Source organism: Diceros bicornis, chromosome 13, assembly GCF_020826845.1.
Source record: "Diceros bicornis minor isolate mBicDic1 chromosome 13, mDicBic1.mat.cur, whole genome shotgun sequence".
NCBI lineage: Eukaryota > Metazoa > Chordata > Mammalia > Perissodactyla > Rhinocerotidae > Diceros > Diceros bicornis.
In genome coordinates this window covers 52675707-52692617 of record NC_080752.1, presented here as the reverse complement: position 1 = coordinate 52692617, position 16911 = coordinate 52675707, and the positions used below count along the sequence as shown (strand labels likewise).

General features: G+C 39.2%; 3 protein-coding genes across 4 annotated transcripts in view; all 3 read left to right on the top strand.

Moving 5' to 3' along the window:
• The window catches only part of RHBDL2 (rhomboid like 2), a 47379-nt gene extending 45211 nt beyond the window's left edge, over positions 1 to 2168 (top strand). For both annotated transcript variants that reach the window (XM_058553747.1, XM_058553748.1), the window contains exons 7-8: positions 630 to 691; positions 1492 to 2168. In XM_058553747.1, the coding sequence (XP_058409730.1) occupies positions 630 to 691; positions 1492 to 1671 (242 nt within the window). In that variant the 3' untranslated portion in view covers positions 1672 to 2168. The remainder of the gene's footprint in view (positions 1 to 629; positions 692 to 1491) is intronic.
• Positions 2169 to 7110: 4942 nt separating this feature from the next.
• GJA9 (gap junction protein alpha 9) lies at positions 7111 to 8675 on the top strand. Its single transcript, XM_058553744.1, has one exon. The coding sequence runs from the start codon at positions 7111 to 7113 to the stop codon at positions 8656 to 8658; it is 1548 nt and encodes a 515-aa protein (XP_058409727.1). The 3' UTR covers positions 8659 to 8675.
• Positions 8676 to 9804: 1129 nt separating this feature from the next.
• MYCBP (MYC binding protein) lies at positions 9805 to 16618 on the top strand. Its single transcript, XM_058553746.1, has 5 exons — positions 9805 to 9888; positions 10084 to 10156; positions 13701 to 13749; positions 13995 to 14124; positions 15397 to 16618. The coding sequence occupies exons 1-5, from the start codon at positions 9805 to 9807 to the stop codon at positions 15439 to 15441; spliced, it is 381 nt and encodes a 126-aa protein (XP_058409729.1). The 3' UTR covers positions 15442 to 16618.
• Positions 16619 to 16911: the final 293 nt, after the last annotated feature.

Below are 16911 nucleotides of genomic sequence, written 5' to 3'. Positions count from 1 at the left end.
TCGGAAAGCCAGATCAACTGCGCTGGTATTCCTCAAACATACCGGGCAAATTCCTGCCTCAGGGACTTTGCACTTGCTCTTTCCTCTGCCTGGAAGACTCTTACTTCACATGTCAGCATGGCTTGCACCCTTAGCTCTGTCAAACGTCATATTCTCAGTGAGACCCTCCCTGGCTCTCCTATTAATAATCACACCCTCCTCACAGCATTTCCAATCCTCCTCCTTCTCTTTGTATTTTCTCCATAGCACTCAGCACCATCTGACATACTGTGTTTTACTCATTCGTCTGTTTGCCTCCCCCCACTAGACTGTCAGCCCCAGGAGGCAGGGCTGTCTGATGTGTTCACTGCAGTATTTCTACTGCCTAGAGTCGTGCCATGCACATAGAAGACAATCAATAAATACTTGTTGGATGAATAAATCTGTAAAATGGGATAATGATAGTACCTATTTCATAGGGTCTTTGTGAGGATTAATGAGTCAATACATGTAAGGCTCTTAGAGCAGCATCTGGCACAGAGTAAATCTCAATAAATCTGAGCTGCTACCATTATTAGAGGGGAGCCAAAACCATTTAGTGCACTGTTGGCAGAGATCCTGGGGCTTCATCAGGTTGTTTTTCCTTCTAGTTGGGTCGGACATGGGATTTGCTCTCTACAGAAGGTTCTTTGTCCCTGCGAATGGGTCACCGGTGAGTTCAGTTTATTATTTTCTTAATGGAAAATTTGTTTACCTATCATATCCATAGCTAAAAAGAGTCATCAAATGGCGGCAACAATTCTGTCATTTAGGGCAGCCAAATTTCCATTTGGAAGAAAATTCCTGAGGAAATTGGACTTTTGGATTGTCCTTTTCATTTAACTCTTTCATAGCCCTGATCACTGGCTCCACTTCTCTGCATCTGCCATACTGGTGGCTATTCCAAAACAGGAGAGAAGAGATTTCACTGTCCACCGAGAGTAAAAACCAGATTGGAAAACAGCAATGAAAATTTGGGTCCAGATGAACTCACAATATCAAGAAAACTGACAAACATTTCCAGTTTTGTTGGAATTAGTCTTTGAATTTGGTAGTTTCTGTTTGAGTGTGTGTATTACCTGTGTTTTAATTCTGACGTTCCATTTATGTGGGGTCAGACTGGGCTCCTACAGTAATCCCTCACAGCAGCTCAACTCTTATTCTCTTGGTTGGCACTATATAGAACCATCCTAAATGCAATGATGATTACGAAGAATGAGAAACAATGGGTTTGTCTTGTGTACTCAGAGAGTGGATGAAATGACATTTTTTAGCTTTGCGTGTTTTAGAACATCTCCTTCTCTCTGTGCACATGGAATTTTGTGTCTCTTTTGCCTCACCTCCTTGCTCTTCAGACTTTTAAGACTCTTGTTTGTCTGTGACGGTATTTGTTTTTTAGTAAGAGAGATGCAACTGACACATGCAATCAGCATTTTCTTCACTTATTTCCATTTTTCCCCCTTTTCTCCCAAGGTGTCTTTTGCAGCTCACATTGCAGGTGGATTCGCTGGAATGTCCATAGGTTACACTGTGTTTAGCTGCTTTGATAAGGCGCTGCTGAAAGATCCAAGGTTTTGGATAGCAATTGCAGCTTATTTAGCTTGTGTCTTGTTTGCCGTGTTTTTCAACGTTTTCCTATCCCCAGCAAACTGACCTGCCTGTAATATAAACTAATTAATAAAAAGAGCCATCTGGGAAAAAACTGGAGAACTCTATGAAGAAACAGAGAAGTCCCAGCAACTGCCAACATTTTTATAAAGAGGGGGAAACACCACTGAAGTCATCAGCTGCAGAGCCTGCTTACAAAAGGAGTTATGGTTTAAGGAAAGGGCTTCTGAATGCAAAAGGAGGAAAGAAGAGGAGAGAGAACGGAAGGGAAGTAAAAACCAAGATTGGCTTTTTCCCAGGCATATGGTGTGTATGTATCCTGTAAAAGAGACTTGCTCTCCTTGGAGGACATATTGTAGAGATTGCTTGATAGAATCCACAAATACTGTGCTATGCTGATGATAAAAACTTTTCATACCTGTGTCAGACTATTGATAATCATTTTCTATCACTGTCTGAGTCGATAGATCACTGTTTGAGGTGCTTTATATACATTATTGCCAATCTTTTTTAACAGCCTAGAAAGGTGGCTATTACTCTGTATCTTAGAGAGGAGGACATGGAAATTCTAAAAAATCAAATAACTTGTCTAAGAGGGGGCAGGATTTAAAGGTTGGTGATGACTTGAAAGCCCACACTCTCCTCCCCTACTGGTCTAACAATGCAGTGTTCCCTAAAAACTGAAAATTAAGAGTGTCATGAGAGTATAGGAATAAACGTTTTTGTGTGTGCACCACGAATGGCAAATACCTTATAGAAAAAGACTGAGAATTCTCTGGACTGCTAGTTTAAGATTCTAATAGTGTGTCTAGGAACCTGGAACTAGCTGTCTGGTGCCCATTAGGTACCTGGACTCTGGATTCTCATCTATAAGATTCTCATCCTTCACATGGCTAGTGGCTGTCCTAGTAGGATTTACTTACAAAAGGTAAAATATATCTGAAACTGAGAAGCCTCTGTCCTTTTCCTGTATAGAACCAGATTGTTGGCCATTTTTTCCAAAATAGTAGTTTTAGATCATTTGAACACAGGAAATATAATTTTTTATTTTTTCATCATCAACATGTTTTATTTATAAACATTCATCTAAACATGTTGCTGTATTTGGAAAGGAGCATACACACTTACTGATAGTGAGAAAAGTTGTATTTTAGCATTTTGAGAAAAACTGATCTGGGATCTGTTAAAAATTTTTTTTTTAATTTGAGAATGAAAATATGAGTATGTTCTTGGTTAAGCAAAGATCTGAACAAGAAATTAAAAGATAAAAGCCCCCTTTACTTTCCCACTCAAACCTCTTTTTCTGGTGATGACTGCTGTCAGCAGCTGGGTATGTATTCTTGAAGACCTTTCTCTATCCAGGATGAGCAGAAAGCAAAATGGATTTTAGCTGATGGCTGACTCACTTACTGCATTGAACTGCACTGAATCTGCTCTACACCCTCAAAGGGATAAATGCGGAGAACAAATTGAAGGAGGCTGTGGTATAACTTCTAAGCATGATTTGCCTCTCAGATTTACCTAAAAAGGTTTGGGTTAATCTGTTTTAGCTGATTAAATATACGTATAAAATGTAGGTTTTAACAAGATAAATGAGATTATACTACATGTATTGTTCTGTAACTTGCTTTTTAATGACTTAGAGATCTTTCTCTGTTAGTTCTCTGAGTTGCTGAGTGATAAGATGTACTATAGTTCATTTAACCATTCCTCTATTGGAAGCTTAAGTTGTTGCTAATTTTGTACTGTTACCAACAGTGCTATGTGAACATCCTAGCATGTGTGCTGTGTCTTTGAGTATGTTTGCTGAGCGAATATTTCAAACATCCAGAAGCAGAAATGCTATGTTAATTTTGATTTAAACTGCCATTTATTTATTTATTTATTTAGTGTGTGTGTGTGAGGAAGATCAGCCCTGAGCTAACATCCATGCCAATCTTCCTCTTTTTGCTGAGGAAGACTGGCCCTGGGCTAACATCCGTGCCCATCTTCCTCCACTTTATATGGGATGCCGCCATAGCATGGCCTGACAAGTGGTGTGTCGGTGCGCGCCCGGGATCCGAACCCGGGCCACCAGCAGCGGAGTGTGCGCACTTAACCGCTACGAGACAGGGCTGGCCCAACACTGCCTTTTAAATAGCTGTACCCATTTATATTCTTACCGACAGTAAATGAAGAGTAACAGTTTCCTCACACTTTTGCCAAAGCAGGTATTAGAAATCTTTGAAAAATTTGCATTTTGATAGTTAAAAAATAATACTTCATTTTAATTTGTATTTCTCTGACTACTCATGAGGCTTAGTGCTTTTCAAGTTTAAGAATTTATGTATAATTTATATATTACACATAATATGTAATTTATATAATACATAATATACAAATATGAACATACATATACATTTTTTTCCCAGATGAAATGCTTGCATTTAATCTGAAAAGTAGCTATTAGTTGGCAAAGAAGCCCAGGGAAGAAATATTCATCTGCCGTGGACAACCCACCCATGATCACTAGCTCTGAAAAGAGACCTTTAATGACCTAAAGTGCAAGGTAATTGTTAATAACAGAAAACTAGATGGAGAAATAGAATTCATCTAATTATAAAATTGGACATGACCCATTGATTATTAAGACCGATGACTAAGAAGTTATTATCTAGTTAGGAAGACTTTTTGGTACTAGAAACATTGTTCACATTACCAAAAACAGTGATATCTCATGGGGTGCCGCAGGGGGCAAAATTACCATTAAAAAAAAAAAAACACAAACATCTGGTGTTTTAAATTTGACATCTCTGAATTATAGAGGGACCATTTATTCAGCTTAATTTGGGGCTCATAACTTAAACTGTGCTGTTCTTAGAAATACTGGAAATATTCTTTATCTGTGCTATCCAATAAAGTAGCCACTAGGCACATGTAACTCTTTAAACTTTAATTAAAATTAAATAAAATGAAAAAGTCAGTTCCTCTGTTACTCAAGCTGCATGACAAGTGCTCAATAGCTATATGTGGTTCGTGGCTACCTTACTGGACGGCGCGGATAGACTCTACTTCAACAGCGTTGCGGAAAGTGCTATTGGGCAGCGCTGTTTCAGAAGCAAGAATGAGCAGAAAGAAATGGATTTTAGCTGATGGCTGACTCATTCGCCGCATTGAACTGAACTAAATCTGCTCTACACCTGCAAAGGGATGAATCCAGGGAACAAGCTGAAGATGGCCATGGAGTAACTTCTCCTAAGCATGATTTGCTTCAGATTTACCTAAACTAAGAAAGGTTTGTGTTAATCTCTTTTAGCTAACTAAAAAAAGAGTCATCTGAAATGTTTTTTATCTTTTGCTTTAGAATTCTATATAGTACTGCATCTTTGTATACTAGTATTCATGTCATTTGCTATGAAAGCTTTAGAATCTAAGATTTGTAGCTAAAGCATACTGCTCCTTTCAGGAAATACTATGCTCTCGCCTTTTAAGGAAGAAAAAACTTTTATTTTTGTGATTATAAAAGTTAAGTGCTCATGGTAACAAAAATTAAAATACATATAATTATAAAAAAAATTAAGTCAGTTGTAATCACACTACCCAGAGATAACCATAGCTAATATTTTGACGAATATCCTTCTAGGCTTTTTTGTATGCATCTTTACATATAAATACATTTACAATAATGGGGCCATACTATTCTATTTTAGAACCTGAATGTCACTGAAATAATACATCAAATATCTTTTTATATTAGTATATCAAGTCTACTGGTTGCATAGTACCACACTGTGGTTGTACTGTAATTTATTATGTACAATACAGCCTTTCTTGTATTGATAATTATTTTGGATGTTTTCAAATTATTATTATTATAAACAACATGAATAATATCTTTGTTTACACTTTAAAGTCCTTTGAATTGTTGAGTCAACGAGTATACTATTATTAACATAATGAAGTCAAATAGAAATTTTCTCTATCTCAGGAATACAACTAAATTTTAGAAGGCTGATGCTTTTGCAAGTTTTTTTTTTAACTATATAAAGCTTTAAAAAGGGAACTTAAGACTCCAGAACCAGTTATTTAAAAAGTCAAAATTATCACTATTTTACATGCCTAGTTTAAATAATTAAACTTTTAAGAGAAAGCAGATGATTTTTTAATGTTTTTTCATGCAAATTTCAAGTATGCTTAAAGAGGAAAAATAACAATCTAGTAAAACAATTAAGAGCTGACCTTAGAGCCACGTTGACTGAGGTTGAATGCCAGTTCTAGGTGTGTGACTTTGGGTAATTTAAGGTGTGTCTCAGTTTCTTTATCTGTAAAAACAGGGAAACAACATACCTACCTCATAGGATCTTTATGATGAACATATCTTGTAGCTATAGTATCCTAGTATGTTTGATAGTGTAACATTTCCCTTTCTATAAAGGGTATAGGACATACATTTATATTTTATTCACATGAAAGTAGATAAAAACATTCACTCTTTTTTTCTTTCCTTTGGGATATATTTACTCTTAGGTATCCTAGGATATCTTAATATGGAACCTACTGGTTGATAATCCAAGCATCTAAATTATAACTTGCCCCAGTGCTCCCTCCACAAAAGCAAGCTACATGTCTTAAATAGGTCAAATACTGTTACAATGAAAATTTCTATGATATCACCACCACCACAATGATCCATTTATTTCAAGTAATATCTAATAACAATCGGGTAGTACAAAATAGTTGAGAATTTTTGGAGTTCATTTTAAGATGATAAAGATTTACAAAATTTTTCATAGCAAAGTATAATAAGAATTTTATGTGGATATAAATTTATATTTATATCCACAAATATATTAATGAAATGGCTTCTAAAAATGCCCAAAAACTGCCAGAAAGAAACCGGAATTTAGACGTTTAAATGTGGATTAAAGAACTAATCTAAATTCCTATAGCAAGAGCCAGATCTGTTTCTTCTGGTTTCATTAAATGCTGTTATCTTACTGAATTATCAAATGAAACACATTCATTTTCCTTTGTGCATAAATGAGATTTTAAAATCATTGACTTTGGTTGTAACTTTTATATAATCTTAATAAATAGGTTTGTAAGATTAAGTCAGTAGTTTTAGGAACCTCTCCAAAAGTTCTCAGTTTGAAAAAATAAAACAACAACAGCTAAGTAAGAAAACTCCTTATAGGGAATCCTACAGTTCTATTCTTCACAGAGAATATATACACCCCACCCCAGGTTATCATTTTTTTTTTCATTGCATTATGAGGTCTAAACGTAAGTGCTTTTAAATTCCTGACATCTTAAATATATTCTTGGTAACAGATTATCACAGCTCTCCAGGGGAAAAGGAAAACAACCAACACACTGAAAGAGTGATGCTTTGTTCATATTTTGGCCATAGGCTTGCTTCAAGAAATAGCACGCCCTTCAGAATGGAAGAATTTACCTGCGTCCTATTTGATGGGGTTCAGACCTAAGATGGCTGACTAAACAAACATGGGGGACTGGAATTTCCTTGGAGGCATTCTGGAGGAAGTTCACATCCACTCTACCATGATTGGAAAGATCTGGCTCACCATCCTGTTCGTATTTCGAATGCTTGTTCTGGGTGTAGCAGCTGAAGATGTCTGGAATGATGAGCAATCTGGCTTCGTCTGTAATACAGAACAACCCGGCTGCAGAAATGTATGCTATGACCAGGCCTTTCCTATCTCCCTCATTAGATACTGGGTTTTGCAGGTGCTGTTTGTGTCTTCACCATCCTTGGTCTACGTGGGCCATGCTTTGTACCGACTGAGAGTTCTGGAGAAAGAGAGACAGAGGAAGAAAGCTCAATTGAGAGGAGAACTGGAGGGGATCGAGTGTGAAATGCCTGGGGACCGGAGGAGACTGGAGCAAGAACTTTGTCAGCTGGAGCAAAGGAAACTAAACAAAGCTCCGCTTAGAGGAACGTTGCTTTGCACTTATGTGATACACATTTTCACTCGCTCTGTGGTTGAAGTCGGATTCATGATTGGACAGTATCTTTTATATGGATTTCATTTAGATCCTCTGTTTAAATGCCATGGCCACCCATGTCCAAATATAATTGATTGTTTTGTCTCAAGACCCACAGAGAAGACAATATTCCTATTATTTATGCAATCCATAGCCACCGTTTCACTTTTCTTAAATGTTCTAGAAATTTTCCACCTAGGTTTTAAAAAGATTAAAAGAGGGCTTTTGGGACAATATAAATTGAACGATGAGCATAACAAATTCTATGTGAACAAGTCAAAACAAAATCTTGCCAAATATCAAAATACATCTGCAAATTCACTGAAGAAACTCTCTTCTGCAACTGATTGTAATCTGCTAGTGGAAAAGCAAATGCACATAGCAGTGCACCCTAGTTTAAATGCATCTGCATTTCAAGCGGATCCTGACAATCACAGTGGAAATGATGAGAAATGCATTTTGGATGAACAGGAAACTGTATTTTCTAAAGATATGTGCACATTTAGTACTACCTGTAGTCATCTTCAACACATCGGCTCAAGTAATAAAGAAGACACTCATAAAATATTTGGAAAAGAAGTTAATGGTAACCAGTTAAGGGAAAAAAAAGAAACTGACGGCAAAGACAGCAAAAGAAACCACTACTCTAAAGGTCACTGTTCTATTCCAGGTGTTGCTATAGATCTGGACAACCACGTGGGGCAGTCATCCCAAACAGCTTTCTCTCCGCCACCTAACTGCACCTGGAAACCCAGGTGGCTTCGTGCTACATGGGGTCCCTCTACAGAAGATGAAAAACAGATGTCACCTCCTAAAGGTAACCTCAGGGGCCAGTTCAGAGAGAGCACAATCAGAACCATTCCTCCTTCACAGGGTGACTTCCAACCACCTGACATTCCAGACACTCCTGATTCTTTGGGAGAGTTGTCCTTTGAATCCAAGTCGGTCAGAACCTGCAATAATCCTACTGCTTGTCCTCCAAATCATTTAGTGTTGCTGACAAACAACCTCAGTGGTAGGAGGGCTCCCACAGACCTTCAGATCTGAACAGCTGTTGGCTTTTAGTCTACATATTTATTACCATAGAAGTAGCCTAGTAGTGGTGGAGCATAGACAAAACAAATAATGGCAGCTCTAAAGACCAGCTGTTTACAGACAACTGCAAACTCATTTCAAAAACGGAAAACGGCTCTAACTCTGAATTGTGAAGGGGTAGTTTTAAATTAAAAGACATAGAGTTACCAAATCAGGATTACTTTTTCAGAAGCTCCCTTCAGAATTCCTGAAAACTGATTTTGGGAAAATCACATGTTCGGAATCGAGGCTAAATGGTTTGGAACTAGTTTTTTCCTTGAAGGGAGCACAGCATTAGGAAGATTGTTCTTGATCTATATATAATTCCCCCTTTTAGGTACTAATCTTTTATTTCTGGACACTGATTAAATTTTGTTTGCCCAGGGACTTAGTTTCCTTCTAGATTGCAACCTGATGTGTCTTGAATATAGTCATAATGTTGCTGTCTAGTAAATAAAATCTTAGATTGGTGGCTTTCTTTCACCTCTTTATAGCATCGTGATCCAGTACCCAGATAGGAGTCTTGGCTTTACTACTCACTAGTTACCTAACCTTGCCACTTTACTAACAGTACCTACCTTTCAGGGAGGGTCTGAGGATTAAAATAAGAAACATATGTGTTTAACACAGCGCCTGGCAAACAGTAAGCGCTCATAAGTGCTATTATTACATGGTGCCACTCACCCTCCCGAGCCCACATCGAGTCGGCCAAGTCGCCCTGCGTCAGTTGTGGGCACCTTTTCAGGGTGAGAGTCAAGAAGACCACGGCTTCCGAGGTTCCCATTGAGACGGGTCCGCCCACTACTACTGTCCGGAGATCCTCCCCGCCTGCAATAGTCCTCAGGCTCCTGGGCTCCATGCCCATCTTTGACCCCACCTGGACTCTTGTCCCGAGTTACCCAAACCTCGCCTCTCCCTAAGCAACCGAGTCGCTGCCGGGACCGGAAAAGGAAGGAGAGGTGCTGCTCCGGTAGCTAGAGGGGCGGGCGTACGCAGCCTCCCTCGGCTCAGCCCACCATGGGGCATTCAGAGCGTCCTCGTCGCCATGAAAACAGGCCACACCCCTGCCACCCCCCTCCCAAGGTTCCCAAGTGCGCAGGCGCGCGCGCCCTTCCGCGCATGAGCAGTGCTGCTCAGAGCCCGCCAGCCACGGTCCCGGGCGCCAGCTACGCCGCTGCCGCTGTCACTATGGCCCATTACAAAGTGAGGGGGGCGCGGCGTGGCTGGGGGCGTGCGGGCGGTAGCCAGCCGCTGTTCGGCTCTGGGTGGGCGTGGGGGCGCGCGCGCAGCTTTTGGGGGCCCGAGGTAGCGAGGCGGAGGCGGGGTTGCCGGACTCCCAGCGCCTTCTTCCTGCTCCGGCCCCCGAGCTTCGGCCGCTGACCCGCCGTGTCTCCTCAGGCCGCCGACTCGAAGCGCGAGCAGTTCCGGAGGTATTTGGAGAAGTCGGGGGTGCTGGACACGCTGACCAACGGTGAGCATGGGCTAGGAGAGGGCTCCTCTTGCCCTCGTCGTGCTCCTCGGCGCTGCGCCCTACACGGCGGTGGCGTGGGGAAGGAGGGGCAACAGGTAGGACCCGTCCGGGGTCCAGCAAGGTGGGCCTCGGGGTTCAGCGGGGCCGGACGCCGCCTGGGTGGGGTAGCCTCGCTCACGCTACCAATCTCCCGGCCAGGAGTGAAACTCTTGCAGCTGTTGCAAAGTCTCTAACTTCCGTTGCTTTGCCTCGAGCAGCCGCAGTGAACATGTTTGCTAAAGACCTGGAGATCCCAATTCCTTCCTCCTCACAATTTTCGAAGTCCTCAAAATCCTGTAAAGAAACAGTTTCTCTGGAACAAAGGGCAAGTGGGAAAATTACCAGATTCGAAAGTGGGCCATGAAGTAGCTAAGTAAGCCTAATCCCCAAAGTAGGCGATTCATAGTCAATTTGGCTGTGGCTTTTCAACTCCCGTTTCCTAGTGTGTATCAATTCCTGCTTTGTGCAGATTTCAAAATTAAAGTGGAATTACAGTTTAAAGAGTTTAAGGGCACATCAACATGGTTATATTGTTTTCACTTTTTAAAATGGAAGCTTACTGTTACACTGTATCTCTTCCTCCACGGTTCAAGATCTAAGTAGATGAGTAAGGTTCTTGAAACAGGAGGGTTCCAAGAGACGGTTGGGGTACTGCTTATTTCATTAGCTCAGCAGTAATTTGAATGCCTGCTATGTATCACTCATTGGCTGAGACTTTCAATGGTGCAGAACAGAAGAACTGGCAGGGATGATGATCTGGGACCATATGAGAATAGTAAGTGTCTGGGAAATAATTTGTTTAACTGCTCTTTCGCCAGAAGCAAAGGTTAGGAGAACATTCTGGGAGAGGAATAACTCTGAGTCTTGGCAGAAAGCAGGGCTTTCACTTCCTAAGCATCAGCTGGTAATTTTGAATTGCTACCTACCTTGGGTTCAGGTACTAGTTTCCCTATCTCTTTGCAAATTTTACCAAACACTAAGGGACTACTCTATGAAAGCCTCGTGCTCTGTTGTCTCTGGAAGTGTCACTGATGCTTGGAATTGCATCAATCCACTCCCTTCAAAAAACTTCACAAGTTCATTTATTTAGCCATTTTATTCAGGTCTCTGTTCTAGGCACTGGAGATACAGCAGTGGGAAAAAAAAGGCCAAGCTCTGAATGAATTTTTTTATATCCTAGTTGGAGAGACAAATAAATAAACTCATAGTGTCAGCTGGTGGTGTTATGAATAAAAGCATAGCAAAGTAAGGGGATAAAGAGAGATGGGGTGGGATGTGTGTCCCATTTTATATAGGGCAGTGGGGGAAGGCCTCTCTTAAGTAACATCTAAGCAGAGACCTGAATGAAATAGTATGTGATGTCAAGAGTTCCTGGATGTTTAAGGAGGCCAGAGTGGCTAGATGGAGTGAGTGAAAGATAGAAATGGTAAAGGGCAGAGAAGTGACCATTGTGGGAGGTAACTGAAGATGTACAGCCTTGTGGTCATACACGGATTTTTCTTTATGAGAGACTGGAAACCACGGGTGGCTTCTTTTACCTTGCTCACATCCACTGGTATGTAATCCCTGAATCTCCCTAGATTTCCAGTCTCCTAAATAACATCAGATAACATAGTGTCTATTGATAAAATTTAAAATTTGATTTTCAGCTTCAAACATAAGTACTTTACACAGATTTAATTTATAATTTTTATCCAGCTTATTTCCAAGAGGATTTGAAACTACTTCTAACATTGAAACAGTAAAAGACAGGATGGATAAAGATAAAGATAAGTCAGTGGAAGAAGAGGCATTTTAGTTATTTTGAGCACTATATTAACCTGTAAAAATTGTGGCTAGTAAGGCAAAAAGGGGAACACTGGGTATAGAGTTCTTATCTGATTAAAAGAAAGTATATTTTATCTATAGAAAAGCACAGGAAACTTGACATTTACATTATGTTCTGTAATTATCAACCTTGTAAGTACCACTGACAGAAATTTAGAAGCTGAAAGAAATGAGGTGGGGGAAGAAGAGGAAGAAAGGGTAAGAGTATTCATGTCTTATAAAATTAGTATTCAGTAGAGATCAGTAGAAATTAATCAAAGAAAAAACAGGTTTGAGTATATAATTTAAAGAAAAAAGTAGTAAGCAAAGGAATTAAAGAGTACTGTAACATATTAAAAGGAGAGAGGGGAGGAGAGGAGAGGGTAGTGGTGATGCAGATATACCAGTTTCTCAAAAAATAGTGCTGGCAGTGTATTTAGAGAGATGAAGAGTATCAGAACTCAATGTAAGATGTTAAAAGTACTTGCCCGTTTGAGTTTTTCATACTGTCTGTATTTTGATGACTTATTAAAATTCTAAAAAATAAAAGGGAAGCATGTAAGTTGGTTTACAACAAGAGTTCTTAACTTGGGGTCTAGACATGCACAATTTTTGGTGTGTAGTTAACATTTTTTGGCTTTTATCAGATTTTTTCAAAGGGTTCCATGTACAAAAAAATTAACCTCTGTTTTAGAGAGATTTTTATCTGAGTAGGAAATTCCAGGAGGATTTGTTCAGTAGAAGATGAGCAAGGTAGTGCTGACATGAGCTACTGGATATGAAGCTACTGAACATAAAGTATATATTTTAATGCTGATTTGAGCATGTGAATTACTGATAAGGTTTTTGGTTGGTGGTTATTGAGCATGTTGTGTAACTTCATTCTTGAAGAACATTTTGAATTCAAAGCTTCTTCCAGTAATTACCATAGCCCTCTTGATTCTCTCCAAAATTTTTCTTCAATTTATCAACCTTGTTTTTACCCTTCTATCACTCTAGTGCAGGTCAGTATCTTTTTCAACTGGATTACCACATCAGCCTCTTAACTGCTCTTCCTGCCTTTATCCTTGTCCCACTCATCCATCTTCCACACAGCAGTCAGGTGATCCTGTCACTCTCCTGCTTAAAACTGTTTAATTATATGCCTGTTGTTCTTAGGATCCAAGTCCACTGAATTTGCAGGATCCTCCATAGTCTGCCCCTGACCACCTTTCCAGCTTCCTTTCCTGCCACATTGTTCACAACTCCATCTAGCCAGACCTGAATTTTCATTTCCTCAATATGTTGTTTTTGTGTCCCCAGGCCTTCCTATTTTATCTGAAATCCTCATCACCTAGGTCTCAGGTCTTATTTCCCTTCCTTTAGGAAGCCTTCCCTGGTGCCCTAGGCCGAGTTAGGTGTTCTTCCAATGTGCCCTAGGCTGAGTTAGGTGTTCTTCCAATGTGCTCCCATAACTCATTATCCTGTGTGGCTGCTTGATAGACTCTCTTTTGGTCTAGGTCCTTACTTATGTTTTGCATTAGACACTAAATTCACGGAAAGCAGGGACCTTGTCTGTCTTGTTCACTGTGGTATGGACAGTCCTATCAATGTTCTTGGTGTATAACAGGCACTTAATATTTACTGGGTTATGGAATATAATTTCAGCCATTCAAATTTAAGACTTTAACTGTTGCTTTTTCTGCTTTTTAATTTGCAGTATTGGTAGCCTTATATGAAGAACCAGAGAAACCTAATAGTGCTTTGGAGTATCCTTTTCATCTTTCAAGTCAGAAAAAGGCCTTATTTTTGGAACTCTTATTTTTTCATATAGTAATAACCTTTAAAATACTTGTGATTATTGAAAAAGTTACTTTCCTTTGAGTTACTGGATGATGATCTCTGGGTAAATACTGGCGTTGGGTGGGGCGACTCTGATCAGAGATATTGACGCTACTCTGGGCTATTTCACTAGTTTCATTCAGCTCAAGTAAATTCTTAACTTTGATATTAGTTTTTTAAAGCATCACTTAGGAGCTGCTACCCCAGAAAATCCAGAAATAGAGCTGCTTCGCCTAGAATTGGCAGAAATGAAAGAGAAATATGAAGCTATTTTAGAAGAAAATAAAAAACTGAAAACAAAGGTAAATTTTTTAAAAGAATTCATGTTCAAAATAACTTCACTTTAATGATCACATAATCAAAATCTCACTAAAATGGATAGCAGGGGAGGGAGGAGGCTGAATATCCATTTCAAATAATTGCAAGGCTGAACTGATGCCCTGTCTGCAAAACGACAGACAAACTAAATAGAACAAGCAAAGTGTGGTCAAGAAGAGGTTCTTGGGAACCTGCATCGACAAAAAGATGAAAATACTGGTTAATGCTGCTTATAAGTAGATGGAGATTTCAGAGTTGTAAGCAGTTGATTTAAGGAGGTCAGTACAGGGCCATTGCTTTGAGTATGGCACCTCTTAGAGCTGTGCAGTGCACAATCTGCACAGTCATCTGTGGTGGCCCTGTAACATGTTAACGTACCTCTGGAAATTTGCGCTTAATTTTGTCTAGTGCTGAAGTTTTTTCTTTGTTTAAACTTCTGTGGGAATTTTCATAAACTTCAAATTAGTCAACTCTAAGTCTGAAGTTTTACCACAATGCATTTTACATTCCTCTAGGCATTTCTCATAATGTGTTTTATCTTCTCAACAACTTTGCGAGATAAGTGAAACAGGTACACAGACGAGTTTATAGACTAAAGCACAGTTTAAAGACTAAAGTGCGACAGGTTTATAGACAGTTTATTGACTAAAGCACAGTCAAGTCTCATTAGCTTCTCAAGTCCGACAGCTAACTGGAACAACTAAAATCATAGCCTAGTGTTCTCGCAGGGAGCCACAACTTAACATAAAAGAAAATGCAGTATCTTAAGTTATCCAAGATTCTACAACGTGCAAATGCCAGTTAACTCTTTGGCACTTTTTAAGTCAAAGACATCAGCTGCTCTTCGTTGACTGGCTAGATTAATGTATGTCACATAATTCTTTTTTTTTCTACTTTTTAGAAGAAAGTCCAGTAAACTCTTGGTGGAGCAGAAGAAAGTACCTTATTATAAGCCACAACAACTTTAGGAAGATACAGATTATTGCATATCAAGTATTTGAGCAGTGCATTCATGAATTGGAATTAAATTTTAGTTTTCCAGTAATTTTAAAGGTGTATATGAAAAGAGCTTTCATTAGGTTTGATTGTATTAAATCTTAAATCATTGAATGGTTTCAAAAGGATAGGATATTAATATAAACTTACTGATTCAATAATTAAATTGAAAATAATAGTTAACTCGTTTTGTTACTGTTAAGTTTTTTTACCCAATTTAGAACAAGATTCACCTAAACTCCTCTGTCTTTGCCCTATAGCTTGCTCAGTATGAACCACCTCAGGAGGAGAAGCGTGCTGAATAGGATTCTTCTCAGTTGAAAAGACACTGAAAAATGGTTTTGTATGACTTGAATAGTTTGTATAGTATATAATCTTTTCTGAACAGATGCTACAGAACTCTTTTAATATGTTAAAAATCACCTATCACACTTTAACTGTTATAAACACATATACTTAGAATCACCAATAAAAACTCAAATAACTTTCTTTGGGTCTTAAAAGCAGGAGAATCCAAAGTGAATCCTGAAAAAATCTAAACACAGCCATCTAATTCATTACCTTAAAAGACATTCTGTTTATTAGTCTGACTAGGAATGATGGTACTGGTTGTATTTTAGCCAAGGAAGTTTAGCAGGGAGCTATTCCTTGGTTTAGTTCAGGATATGAGCACAGGTACAGTCATTCTTTAAAATGAAGATGACACTGTTGTTTATATTCTCTGTAGGCAGCTGGAGAGATCTGTGTGACCTAAGATGCTTTTGCACGGGTTCCCATGAATCTTCTGCTCTTGTTTATATAATGCAGAACAAATAACCCTTCTTTGCCACCACTTTGCCTTAGATAACCGTGTGTGTGCCAGTTCGACTCTTGACACCACGTTTCCTTCTATGCAATCGTGCCCTGTCTGATAATGTTGCCTTGCTTTGCTCTGTGCTTCAGTGGGTCCTAGCTGCACACTGGCCTGTGTTTTCCATTTGCTGTAATAGCAGTCGCCCTGATTGTAATTTATATAACTTTAAACAGGATCGCACTGTTCCCTTGCCTTACTTATTTGCTTAGTTGAGTACAGAACAGAGGGAATATGAAATTCTGGGTTCATGCACAAGCTGGGATGAGAAGGGGGAATGAGCCATATACTGTGGAAAATTATAGTTTGCGGGTATAATTATATAGTGCTTTTTTCCCCTCAAAGTATTTTTATAGCCTTGAATTCATTTTATCTTCATTATCCCTGTGAAGTAGGTAGGGCAAGTATGAGGGGAGGCTGGGTGCTGAATTTTTAGGCCAAAGACTGATATTAATACAAATTATTTACTAACTGTAGAACCTTGGGCACATCAGTTAACTGCTCTGAGATTCACTTTCCTCATCTGTTACATGAGAAGAATAATATCTGTGCTGCCTACCTCACAGGGTTGTTGTGAGGGTCAAATGGAATGTATGTGAAAGATGTGTAAATGGTAAAGCACTATATTCTTGTTTGTTAGTCCTTTTTCCTTTTTTTTTGGAAGACCTACAGACAGATGTTTTGTTTTACTGATCACTTATTTTCCTTATTGATTGACTCATGTTATTAAGTAGTAGTCCTAGTTCATGTATGCTATCCCTATTGTTAGAGAAACTGTCTTTATTTTTTGGCCAAAACACACAGAGAAAACAAAATGATCCGATGAAAGCTGGTTTAACTAGCAAAAGCCTCAGCACCTGCTGGAAACTGTGACCAAGCCAATTATAACAGTATTTTAATCAGTCCTGTTGGCAGGAATGTGGCA